The sequence below is a fragment of the Phaenicophaeus curvirostris genome, unplaced genomic scaffold (genome assembly GCF_032191515.1).
Source record: "Phaenicophaeus curvirostris isolate KB17595 unplaced genomic scaffold, BPBGC_Pcur_1.0 scaffold_320, whole genome shotgun sequence".
In the NCBI taxonomy this organism is placed as follows: Eukaryota; Metazoa; Chordata; class Aves; order Cuculiformes; family Cuculidae; genus Phaenicophaeus; species Phaenicophaeus curvirostris.
The window spans coordinates 51,821-65,031 of NW_027206925.1; the positions used below are offsets into that span (position 1 = coordinate 51,821).

The 13,211-nt window shown below is 63.3% G+C and overlaps 1 protein-coding gene across 1 annotated transcript in view; it reads left to right on the forward strand.

Moving 5' to 3' along the window:
- Nucleotides 1-762: 762 nt before the first annotated feature.
- The window catches only part of NPHS1 (NPHS1 adhesion molecule, nephrin), a 41,646-nt gene continuing 29,197 nt past the window's right edge, over nt 763-13,211 (forward strand). The window contains 7 exon segments of the mRNA XM_069882760.1: nt 763-885; nt 3,401-3,434; nt 5,921-6,094; nt 6,767-6,889; nt 7,553-7,675; nt 10,559-10,640; nt 12,573-12,676. Coding sequence (XP_069738861.1) covers nt 763-885; nt 3,401-3,434; nt 5,921-6,094; nt 6,767-6,889; nt 7,553-7,675; nt 10,559-10,640; nt 12,573-12,676 — 763 coding nt within the window.

Here is a 13,211-nt window from a genome sequence, read left to right on the forward strand (position 1 = left end):
TCCCCCCCGCCAGGCCCAGCAGCGCCGCACCGCGGGGTCCGTGAGGTCGGCGGGGCCCGGCGAGCCCGAGAGCGGGGCCCGAGGGCGAGAAGAAGAAGAAGAAGAAGAGGATGAAGAAGAAGGGAAAGGAGACCGGCCGGGCCCTCGCCCCGGGGGCCTCGCTGGAAGCGGCCGCGGGCGGGAGGAGCCCCGGCCCGCCGAGCCGCCCGCCGCCATCTTGGACCCGAACCCGCCCTCACCCCCCACCCTCTCCCGCCTTCCCTCAGAGGGCGGGAAGAGGAGAAGGGGGCGTGGCCAACGCGGACGAGCCTCCGATTGGCTGGAGCCGCCTAGCAACGCGCGCTGATTGGTGGGAAAAGGGAGGAGGGGGCGTGGCCACGGAGGGGAGGGGGAGGAGGGAGGGGGCGGGGCCAGCGGGGAGGCGGGAGCGGATTGGCGGGGACCTCGTGGCAACGCGCGGTGATTGGTGGGAAATAGAAAAGGGGCGGGGCCTGAGGAGGGGAGGGAGCTGATTGGATGGCGCTGGGAAAGGGGGCGTGGCCAGCGCCGGAGCTGGGGGGTAAAAGGGGCTGGGGGGGAGGCAGTTGAGGGGGGTAAAAGGGGCTGGGAGGGCAGTTGGGGGGTTCTAAGGGGGGTAAATGGGGCTGGAGGGCAGTTGGGGGGGTAAATGGGGCTGGGGGGGCAGTTGGGGAGTGCTGGGGGGGGTAAATGGGGCTGGAGGCGCCGTAGGGAGGGAGGGGGGGAGACCCAGCGCCGCGGGGCATGCCGGGAGTTGTAGTCCGCAAGGGTTTGAAAGGCGGAGGTGGTGGGAACACCTTTAAAAACTACGACTCCCACAATGCCTCGCGGCAGGCAAAATGGCGCCGGGCTGTTGAGGCGCGCGGAGTATCATGGGAGTTGTAGTTCCGGAGGGGCTGGGACCCCCCCAACTGCCCCCCCAGCCCCATTTACCCCCCCCAGAACCCCCCCAACTGCCCCTCCAGCCCCATTTACCACCCAGGAACACCTAACTGCCCCTCCAGCCCTATTTACCCCCCCCAGGGACCCCCCCAACTGCCCCCCCAGCCCCATTTACCCACCCAGGACCCCCCTTAACTACCCCCCCAGCCCCATTTACCCCCCCAGGACCCCCCAACTGCCCCCCCAGCCCCATTTACCCCCCCAGGACCCCCCTTAACTACCCCCCCAGCCCCATTTACCCCCCCAGGACCCCCCAACTGCCCCCCCAGCCCCATTTACCCACCAGGACCCCCTTAACTACCCCCCCAGCCCCATTTACCCCCCCAGGACCCCCCCAACTGCCCCCCAGCCCATTTACCCACCAGGACCCCCCCTTAACTACCCCCCCGGCCCCATTTACCCCACAGCCCCCCCCCCAACTGCCCCCCAGCCCCATTTACCCCCCAGGGAGCCCCCAATTGCCCTCCCAGCCCCATTTACCCCCCTCAACTGCCTCCTCAGCCCCATTTACCCCCCCAGAGACCCCCCCAACTGCCTCCCAGCCTCATTTACCCCCCAGGACCCCCCCAACTGCCCCCCCAGCCCCATTTACCCCCCCAGGACCCCCCCAACTGCCCTCCAGCCCTATTTACCCCACCAGGGACCCCCCCAACTGCCCCACCAGCCCCATTTACCCCCCCAGGACTCCCCCAACTGCCCCCCCAGCCCCATTTACCACCCCAGGACCCCCCAACTGCCCCCCAGCCCCATTTACCACCCCAGGACCCCCACAACTGCCCCCCAGCCCCATTTACACCCCCAGGACCTGCCCCTCCCCCCATCCCAGCTGGTCCCTGTCCCCCCCCCCCCCGCATTCCTCGGATTCCCCTGTCAGAGGGGGGGAGGAGCCTGTGGGGGGGACCCCGACTCCTCCCCACCCCCCCCCCAGAAATAAAAGGGGATCCGGGAGGGGGGGGGCGCCCAGTCCTGTTGGGAGATGGACCCGAGCTTGGGCTGCGTGAGTTGGGGGGTAAATGGGGCTGGGGGGGCAGTTGGGGGGTCCTGGGGGGGTAAATGAGGCTGGGGGGCAGTTGGGGGGGTCCTGGGGGGGTTAAATGGGGCTGGGGGGGCAGACGGGCGGGTCCTGGAGGGGGTAAATGGGGCGGGGGGGGCACTTGGGGGGATAAATGGGGTTGGGGGGCATTGGGGGGGGTAAATGGGGCTGGGGGGGCAGTTGAGGGGGTCCTGGGGGGGGTAAATGGGGCTGGGGGGCAGTTGGGGGGGCCTGGTGGGGTAAATGGGCTGGAGGGGCAGTTAAAGAGGTTGGGGGGGGTAAATGGGGCTGGGGGGCAGTTGAGGGGGTCTGGGGGGGTAAATGGGGCTGGGGGGGCAGTTGGGGGGTCCTGGAGGGGGTAAATGGGCTGGGGGGGCAGTTGAGGTGGTCCTGGGGGGGTAAATGAGGCTGGGGGGGCAGTTGGGGGGTCCTGGAGGGGGTAAATGGGGCGCGGGGGGGCACTTGGGGGGGATAAATGGGGTTGGGGGGGCACTTGGGGGGGGTAAATGGGGCTGGGGGGGCAGTTGAGGGGGTCCTGGGGGGCTAAATGGGGCTGGGGGGGCAGTTGGGGGGTCCTGGTGGGGTAAATGGGGCTGGAGGGGCAGTTAAAGAGGTTCGGGGGGGGTAAATGGGGCTGGGGGGCAGTTGAGGGGGTCCTGGGGGGGTAAATGGGGCTGGGGGGGCAGTTGGGGGGTCCTGGAGGGGGTAAATGGGGCTGGGGGGGCAGTTGGGGGTCCTGGGGGGGTAAATGGGGCTGGGGGGGCACTTGGGGGGGATAAATGGGTTGGGGGGGCACTTGGGGGGGTAAATGGGGCTGGGGGGGCAGTTGAGGGGGTCCTGGGGGGGGTAAATGGGGCTGGGGGGGCAGTTGGGGGTCCTGGTGGGGTAAATGGGGCTGGAGGGGCAGTTAAAGAGGTTCGGGGGGGGTAAATGGGGCTGGGGGGGCAGTTGGGGGGTCCTGGAGGGGGTAAATGGGGCTGGGGGGGCAGTTGGGGTGGTCCTGGGGGGGTAAATGAGGCTGGGGGGGCAGTTGGGGGGGTCCTGAGGGGGTAAATGGGCTGGGGGGGCAGTTGGGGGGGGTCCTGGGGGTATAAATGGGGCTGGGGGGGCAGTTGGGGGGTCCTGGGGGGGTAAATGGGGCTGGGGGGCAGTTGGGGGGGTCCTGGGGGGGTAAATGGGGCTGGGGGGCAGTTGGGAGGGTCCTGGGGGGGTAAATGGGGCTGGAGGGGGCAGTTGGGGGGTCTCTGGGGGGTAAATGGGGCTGGAGGGGCAGTTGTGGAGTCCCAGCCCCTCCCGAACTACAACTCCCATGATGCCCCGCGCGCCCCCGTGCACCCCGCGCCCTTTTCCCGGCGCCGCGAGGCATTGTGGGAGTCGTAGTTTTTTTAAGGGACTCCCCCCCACTAGGTGGTTCTGGCCCTGCTGCTCCTCGGGGTCCGAGGTGAGGGGGTCACGTGATCGTAGGGGGTCATGTGATCGCGGGGGGGTCACATGGGGTCATGGGGTCACGTGATCATGGGGGGGTGATGTGGTCGTAGGGGTCAGCGGGAGGACATAGGGGTCACGTGATCAGAGGGGTCACTGGGAGGTTAGAGGGTCATGTGATCGTGGGAATCACATGGTGGTCACGTGATCATGGGGGTCATGTGATCGGGGGGTCACATGGGGGTCATGGGGTTTCACGTAGGGTCACGTGATCACAGGAGTCACATGGGGGTCACAGGGGGTCACATGGGGGTTTAATGAGATCATGTGATCACAGGGGTCACAGGGGGGTCACTTGGAGTCATGTGATCACAGGGGTCACATGGGGTCACATAGGGTCATGTGATCATGGGGGTCATGTGATCACAGGGGTCACATTGGGGTCACGGAGGGTCATGGGGGTCACATGGGGTCATGTGATCTCATAGGTCACATGAGGTCATAGGAGGTTACGAGGGGTCACATGATCACAGGGGTCACCAGGGGGGTCACCAGGGGGGTCACATGGGGTCACCAGGGGGTCACCAGGGGGTCATGTGATCTCATAGGTCGCATGAGGTCATATGAGGTTACATGGCGTCACAAGGTCACATTGGGGTCACAGGAGGGTCATGGGGGTCACGTGGGGTCACGTGAGGTTACACGGGGTCACGTGATCACAGGGGTCACAGGGGGGTCACGGGGGGGTCACAGGGGATCCTGGGGTCACCGGGGGGGATGGGGTGTCACATGGGGTCACGTGATCTTATGGGTCACCTGAGGTCATATGAGGTTATGTGGGGTCACGTGACCACAGGGGGGGTCACCAGGGGGGTCACCTGAGGTCATATGAGGTTCTGTGGGGTCACATGACCACAGGGGTCATGGGGGGTCACCGGGGGGATCATGGGGGGGCTCACGGGGTCACCAGGGGGGTCACATGGGGTCACGTGATCACAGGGGTCAGTGAGGGGTCACCAAGGGGGGTCACATGGGGTCACCAGGGGGTCATGTGATCTCATAGGTCGCATGAGGTCATATGAGGTTATGTGGGGTCACGTGACCACAGGGGTCATCGGGGGTCACAGGGGGGTCACGTGGGGTCACCGGGGGGGTCACGTGAGGTCATACGAGGTTACGTGGGGTCACGTGACCACAGGGGTCACGGGGGGGTCACTGGGGGGGGATCATGGGGGGGCTCACAGGGGCTCACGGGGTCACCAGGGGGGTCACATGGGGTCACGTGAGGTTACACGGGGTCACGTGATCACAGGGGTCAGCGAGGGGTCACCGCGGGGGTCACAGGGGGTCACATGGGGTCATGTGACCTCATAGGTCACCTGAGGTCAGATGAGGTTACGTGGGGTCACGTGATCACAGGGGTCACGAGGGGGTCACGTGGGGTCACCGGGGGGGTCACGTGAGGTCATACGCGGTTACGTGGGGTCACGTGACCACAGGGGTCACGGGGGGGTCACCGGGGGGGGATCATGGGGGGGCTCACAGGGGCTCACGGGGTCACCAGGGGGGTCACATGGGGTCACGTGAGGTTACACGGGGTCACGTGATCACAGGGGTCAGCGAGGGGTCACCAGGTGGGGTCACATGGGGTCACCAGGGGGTCATGCGATCTCATAGGTCACCTGAGGTCATATGAGGTTACGTGGGGTCACGTGATCACAGGGGTCACGAGGGGGTCACGTGGGGTCACCGGGGGGGTCACGTGAGGTCATACGCGGTTACGTGGGGTCACGTGACCACAGGGGTCACGGGGGGGTCACCGGGGGGGGATCATGGGGGGGCTCACAGGGGCTAACGGGGTCACCAGCGGGGTCACATGGGGTCACGTGAGGTTACACGGGGTCACGTGATCACAGGGGTCAGCGAGGGGTCACCAGGTGGGGTCACATGGGGTCACCAGGGGGTCATGCGATCTCATAGGTCACCTGAGGTCATATGAGGTTACGTGGGGTCACGTGATCACAGGGGTCACATGGGGGTCACCGGGAGGTCACATGGGGTCATATGAGGTTACGTGGGGTCACGTGATCACAGGGGTTATGGGGGGGTCACCAGGGGGTCATGTGAGGTTACGTGGGGTCACATGATCACAGGGGTCACGGGGGGGTCACCGGGAGGTCACATGAGGTCATAGGAGGGTCACGTGATCGGGGGGGGTCACAGGGGGGATCATGGAGGGGGGGTCACATGGGGTCAGATGAGGTTCCGTGGGGTCACGTGACCACGGGGGGGGGGGGTGTCACCGGGGTGTGTCGCGTGACCACGGGGGGTGGGGTCACCGAGAGGTCACAGTGGGGGCCTCTTTTCCCCACTTGGGATCCCATGTTTTTGGGGGGGGGGGGGGGGTCCCGTGCCCCCCCCGGTGTGTCACATGACCACGGGGGGGGGGGGTGGGTCACATGACCAGGCAGGTCACGTGACCGGCTCCTTTTTCCCGCCCAGGCGACTTCGCGGAGGAGCCGGGGAACGTGTCGGCGCCGCTGGGGGGGGGGGTGACCCTGCGCTGCGCCTCCCTGGGGGGGGGCACGGCCCAGTGGGCGCGGGGGGGGCTGCTGCTGGGGGCCCTGCCCGCCCCCCCCCACCCCCGCTACCGGCCCCAGGGGGACCCCCACAAAGGTAACCCCCCCCCCAGTCACCCCCAGTGCCAACCAGTAACCGTTACTGCCCTCCCAGTCACCCCCAGTGCTCAAGAACTGCCCTCCCAGTAACCCCCAGTGCCTCCCAGTAACCCCCAGTGCCTCCCAGTAACCCCCAGTGCCCACCAACTGCCCTCCCAGTAACCCCCAGTGCCTCCTTAGTGCCCTCCCAGTAACCCCCAGTGACCCCCAGGGCCCTCCCAGTGCCACCCAGCAGCTCCCAGTGCCACCCAGTAACACCCAGGACCCACTAACTGCCCTCCCAGTAACCACCAGTGCTGCCCAGTAACCCTCAGTCCCCTCCCAGTCCCTCCCAGTGCCCCCCAGTCCCCTCCCAGTCCCTCCCAGTCCCCTCCCAGTCCCCTCCCAGTCCCCTCCCAGTCCCCTCCCAGTCCCTCCCAGTCCCCTCCCAGTCCCCTCCCAGTCCCCTCCCAGTCTCTCCCAGTCCCTCCCAGTCCCATCCCAGTGCCCTCCCAGTGCCCTCCCAGTGCCTCCCAGTCCCCTCCCAGTCCCCTCCCAGTCCCCTCCCAGTGCCTCCCAGTGCCTCCCAGTCCCCTCCCAGTCCCCTCCCAGTCCCTCCCAGCCCCCTCCCAGCCCCCTCCCAGTCCCTCCCAGTCCCTCCCAGTGCTCCCAGTACCCCCCAGTTCCCCAGGGGAGCATCACCTGCGCATCGAGCCTGTGACCCTCGAGGACGACGCGACCTTCGTCTGCCAGGTGGGGGAGGGGAACGGCACCCGCCCCCGCGCCTCCCGCCCCGCCCAGCTCAGCGTGCTGGGTGCGTACTGGGAGCACTGGGAGGGACTGGGAGGGGAGTGGGGGGCACTGGGAGGGGACTGGGAGGGGACTGGGAGGGGACTGGGAGGGGACTGGGAGCACTGGGAGGGACTGGGAGGGGAGTGGGGGGTACTGGGAGGGACTGGGAGGGGATTGGAGGGGACTGGGATGGACTGGGAGGGACTGGGAGGTACTGGGAGGGGACTGGGAGGCACTGGGAGGGGATTGGAGAGGACTGGGATGGACTGGGAGGGACTGGGAGGGACTGGGAGGGGACTGGGAGGGGACTGGGGGGGACTGGGATGGACTGGGAGGGACTGGGAGGGACTGGGAGGGGACTGGGAGGTACTGGGAGGGACTGGGAGGGGACTGGGATGGACTGGGAGGGACTCGGAGGTACTGGGAGGGGACTGGGAGGTACTGGGAGGGACTGGGAGGACTGGGAGGGGACTGGGAGAGGACTGGGAGGGGACTGGGAGGGGACTGGGAGGGACTGGGAGGGACTGGGAGGGACTGGGAGGGACTGGGAGGGGACTGGGAGGGACTGGGAGGGGACTGGGAGGGACTGGTGGCTACTGGGAGGCCCTGGGGGGGGGTCCGGGTCGGTCTCCCTGAGCGGTCCCAGTCCATACTGGTCCATACTGGTCCATACTGGTGTCCCCAGTGCCCCCCGGCCCCCCCCGGCTGGAGCTGCCCCCGGGGCCCTGGGGGGGGGGAGGGGAGGAGCTCACCGCCCGCTGTCACGTGAGCGACGCCCGCCCCCCCGCCACCCTGACCCTGAGCCTGGGTGAGCACTGGGGGGGACTGGGAGGGACTGGGAGGGACTGGGAGGGACTGGGAGGGACTGGGAGGGACTGGGAGGGGACTGGGAGGGACTGGGAGGGACTGGGAGGGGACTGGGAGGGACTGGGAGGGACTGGGAGGGGACTGGGAGGGGACTGGGAGGGACTGGGAGGGACTGGGAGGGGACTGGGAGGGACTGGGAGGGACTGGGAGGGACTGGGAGGGGACTGGGAGGGGACTGGGAGGGACTGGGAGGGACTGGGAGGGACTGGGAGGGGACTGGGAGGGGACTGGGAGGGACTGGGAGGGACTGGGAGGGACTGGGAGGGGACTCGGAGGGACTGGGAGGGGACTGGGAGGGGACTGGGAGGGGACTGGGAGGGACTGGGAGGGACTGGGAGGGGACTGGGAGGGACTGGGAGGGACTGGGAGGGGACTGGGAGGGACTGGGAGGGGACTGGGAGGGGACTGGGAGGGACTGGGAGGGACTGGGAGGGGACTCGGAGGGACTGGGAGGGGACTGGGAGGGGACTGGGAGGGACTGGGAGGGACTGGGAGGGGACTGGGAGGGACTGGGAGGGGACTGGGAGGGACTGGGAGGGGACTGGGACTGGAGGGACTGGGAGGGGACTGGAGGGACTGGGAGGGGACTGGAGGGACTGGGAGGGACTGGGAGGGACTGGAGGGGACTGGGAGGGGACTGGAGGGACTGGAGGACTGGGAGGGGACTGGGAGGGACTGGGAGGACTGGGAGGGACTGGGAGGGACTGGGAGGGGACTGGGAGGGACTGGGAGGGGACTGGGAGGGACTGGGAGGGACTGGGAGGGGACTGGGAGGGACTGGAGGGACTGGGAGGGACTGGGAGGGACTGGGAGGGGACTGGGAGGGACTGGGAGGGGACTGGGAGGGACTGGGACGGGACTGGGAGGGGACTGGGAGGGACTGGGAGGGACTGGGAGGGACTGGGAGGGGACTGGGAGGGGACTGGAGGACTGGGAGGGGACTGGAGGGACTGGAGACTGGAGGGACTGGGAGGGACTGGGAGGGGACTGGGAGGGACTGGGAGGGACTGGAGGGACTGGGAGGGGACTGGGAGGGGACTGGGAGGGGACTGGAGGGACTGGGAGGGACTGGGAGGGGACTGGGAGGGACTGGAGGCGAGGGGATTGGAGGGGACTGGGAGGGACTGGAGGGGAGTGGGAGGGACTGGGAGGGACTGGGAGGGGAGTGGGGGGCACTGGGAGGGACTGGGAGGGGATTGGAGGGGACTGGGAGGGGACTGGGAGGGGACTGGGAGGGACTGGGAGGGACTGGGAGGGACTGGGAGGGGACTCGGAGGGACTGGGAGGGGACTGGGAGGGGACTGGGAGGGGCTGGGAGGGGACTGGGAGGGGACTGGGAGGGACTGGGAGGGGACTGGGAGGGGACTGGGAGGGACTGGGAGGGGACTGGGAGGGACTGGAGGGACTGGGAGGGGACTGGGAGGGGACTGGGAGGGGACTGGGAGGGACTGGGAGGGGACTGGGAGGGACTGGGAGGGGACTGGGAGGGACTGGGAGGGACTGGGAGGGACTGGGAGGGGACTGGGAGGGACTGGGAGGGACTGGGAGGGACTGGGAGGGGACTGGGAGGGGACTGGGAGGGGACTGGGAGGGACTGGGAGGGACTGGGAGGGGACTGGGAGGGGACTGGGAGGGACTGGGAGGGGACTGGAGGGGACTGGGAGGGACTGGGAGGGACTGGGAGGGACTTGGAGGGACTGGGAGGGACTGGGAGGGGACTGGGAGGGACTGGGAGGGGACTGGGAGGGGACTGGGAGGGACTGGGAGGGGACTGGGAGGGACTGGGAGGGGACTGGGAGGGGACTGGGAGGGGACTGGGAGGGATTGGGAGGGGACTGGGAGGGACTGGGAGGGGACTGGGAGGGGACTGGGAGGGACTGGGAGGGGACTGGGGGAGGGACTGGGAGGGGACTGGGAGGGGACTGGGAGGGACTGGGAGGGGACTGGGAGGGGACTGGGAGGCACTGGGGGGGACTGGGAGGGACTGGGAGGGACTGGGAGGGACTGGGAGGGGACTGGGAGGGACTGGGAGGGACTGGGAGGGGACTGGGAGGGACTGGGAGGGGACTGGGAGGGAGTGGGAGGGAGTGGGAGGGAGTGGGAGGGGAGTGGGGGGCACTGGGAGGGACTTTGAGGTGGTTTTGGGTCAAATTCTGAGGATTTGGGGTAAAAGTTGGGGATTTGGGGTCAAATTCTGAGGATTTGGGGTCAGATTTGGGGTTTTTGGGTCAAATTCTGGGATTTGGGGTTAAATTCTTGGGATTTGGGGTCAAAATTGGGGCTTGGGGGTCAAATTCTTGGGATTTTGGGTTAAAATTGGGGATTTGGGGTCAAATTCTTGGGATTTTGGGTCAAAATGGGGATTTGGGGTCAAATTCTGGGATTTGGGGTCAAAACTGGATTTTGGGTTAAAATTGGGGATTTGGGGTCAAATTCTTGGGATTTGGGGTCAAATTCTGAGGATTTGGGGTCAAAATTGGGGATCTGGGGTCAAATTCTTGGGATTTGGGGTCAAAATTGGGGATTTGGGGTCAAATTCTAAGAATTTTGGGTGAAATTCTGGCATTTGGGGTCAAATTCTGAGGATTTGGGGTCAAAATTGGGGATTTGGGGTCAAATTCTTGGGATTTGGGGTCAAATTCTGAGGATTTTGGGTCAAAATTGGGGATTTGGGGTCAAATTCTGGGATTTGGGGTCAAAATTGTGGATTTTGGGTCAAATTCTGGGATTTTGGGTTAAATTCTTGGGATTTTGGGTCAAAATTGGGGATTTGGAGTCAAATTCTTGGGATTTGGGGTCAAATTCTGCGGATTTTGGGGCGCAGGGGGGGAGCTGCTCCCCGACGTCTCGACCCGCGTCTTCGAGGGCTCCAACCCCAAACTGAGCTCCAGCGAGGCCACTGTCCGGTGAGCCCCAGTATAAACCAGTACAGACCAGTATAGGCCCAGTATAGACCAGTATAGAGCCAATATGAGCCACTATAAAGCAGTATAGGCCCAGTATAGACCAGTATGAGCAAGGATAAACCAGTATAGGTCCAGTATAAACCAGTACAGGGCCAGTATAGCCCAGTATAGAGTCAGTAGACACCAGTATGGGCCAGTCCAAACCACTATAGGTCCAGTATAAACCAGTACAGGGCCAACATACACCAGTATGGGCCCAATATTAACCAGTACAGGACCAGTATAGACCAGTATGAGCCACTATAAACCAGTATAAGGCCAGTATAAACCAATACAGGACCAGTATAGAGTCAGTAGAGACCAGTATGAGTCAGTATAGGTCCAGTATAAACCAGTCTAGGCCCGGTACAAACCAGTACAGGGCCAGTATAGACTGATATCAACCAATAAAAACCAGTGAGCCAGTATAAACCAGTATAGGCCCAGTATAAACCAGTACAGGGTCAGTACAGACCAGTACAAGCCAGTATAAACCAGTATAGACCCAGTATGAAGCAGTACAGAGGCTACATAGACCAGTATGAGGCAGTATAAACCAGTATGGGTCCAGTATAAACCAGTATAGACCCAGTATGAACCAGTAGAGAACCATTAAAGAGCAATATGAGCCAGTATAAACCAGCACAGACCCAGTATAAACCAGTACAGGGCCAGTATAGACTAATAAGAACCAATAGAAACCAGTTTGAACCAGTATAAACCAGTACAGGGCCGGTACAGACCAGTATAAGCCAGTAGAAACCAGTATAGGCCCAGTATGAACCAGTACAGGGCGAACATAGACCAGTATGAGCCAGTATAAACCAGTATGGGCCCAGTATAAACCAGTACAGGCCCAGTATAAACCAGTAGAGAGCCATTAAAGACCAATATGAGTCAATATAAACCAGCATAGACCCAGTATAAACCAGTACAGGGCCAGTATAAACTAATAAGAACCAATAGAAACCAGTTTGAACCAGTATAAACCAGTACAGGGCCAGTTTAAACCAGTACAGGCCCAGTTTAAACCAGTACAGGGCCAGTACAGACCAGTATAAGCCAGTAGAAACCAGTATAGGCCCAGTATGAAGCAGTACAGGGCCAACATAGACCAGTATGAACCAGTATAAACCAGTACAGGGACAGTATAAACCAGTATGGGTCCAGTATAAACCAGCATAGGCCCAGTATAAACCAGTAGAGGACCATTAAAGACCAATATGAGCCAGTATAAACCAGTATAGGCCCAGTATAAACCAGTATGGGTCCAGTATAAACCAGTAGAGGGCCATTAAAAACTAATATGAGCCAGTATAAACCAGCATAGGCCCAGTATAAACCAGTATGGGTCCAGTATAAACCAGTATAGGCCCACTATAAACCAGTACAGAGCCAGTATAGAGTAACATGAACCAATAGAAACCAGTTTGAACCAGTATAAACCAGTACAGGGCCGGTACAGACCAGTATAAGCCAGTAGAAACCAGTATAGGCCCAGTATGAACCAGTACAGGGCCAACATAGACCAGTATGAGGCAGTATAAACCAGTATGGGCCCAGTATAAACCAGTATGGGTCCAGTATAAACCAGTATAGGCCCAGTATAAACCAGTACAGGGCCAGTATAAACTAATAAGAACCAATAGAAACCAGTTTGAACCAGTATAGACCAGTACAGGCCCAGTATAGACCAGTACAGGCCCAGTATAAACCAGTATGGGTCCAGTATAAACCACCATCGGCCCAGTATAAACCAGTAGAGGGCCATTAAAGCCCAGTATAAACCAGTCCGGGCCAGTCCAACCCGCTCTAACCAGCCCAAGCCCCTCCAACCAGTCCCTCCCAGTCCAAACCAGTCCCTCCCAGTGTAACCAGTTGCCGCGTCCCCAGGCTGCGCGTGGGGCCCGAGGCGGACGGGCAGGAGCTCGTTTGCGCGGCCGCTAACGAGGCGGGAGCAGCCCCCGCCCCGGCCACGGCCACCCTGCGCCTGCTCGGTGAGACCAGTGCTCCCAGTAGCCCCCAGTTCCCCTCCCAGTAGCCCCCAGTATCGCCCACTGCCCCTCCCAGTAGCTCCCAGTAGCCCCTAGCGCCTTCCCAGCAACTCCCAGTATCTTTAAGTGCTTTCCCAGTAACTCCCAGTATACCCTAGCGCCCTCCCAGTATCCCCCAGTGCCCTCCCAGTAACTCCCAGTATCCCCCAGTGCCCTCCCAGTATCCCCAAGTGCCCTCCCAGTACCTCCCAGTATCCCCCAGTGCCTCCAGGTATCCCCAAGCGCCCTCCCAGTAACTCCCAGTACCTCCCAGTATACCCTAGTGCCCTCCCAGTATCCCCAAGTGCCTTCCCAGTAACTCCCAGTATCTCCCAGTGTCTCCAAGTATCCCCAAGCGCCCTCCCAGTAACTCCCAGTACCTCCCAGTATACCCTAGTTCCCTCCCAGTATCCCCCAGTGCCCTCCCAGTACCTCCCAGTATCCCCCAGTGCCTCCAGGTATCCCCAAGCGCCCTCCCAGTAACTCCCAGTACCTCCCA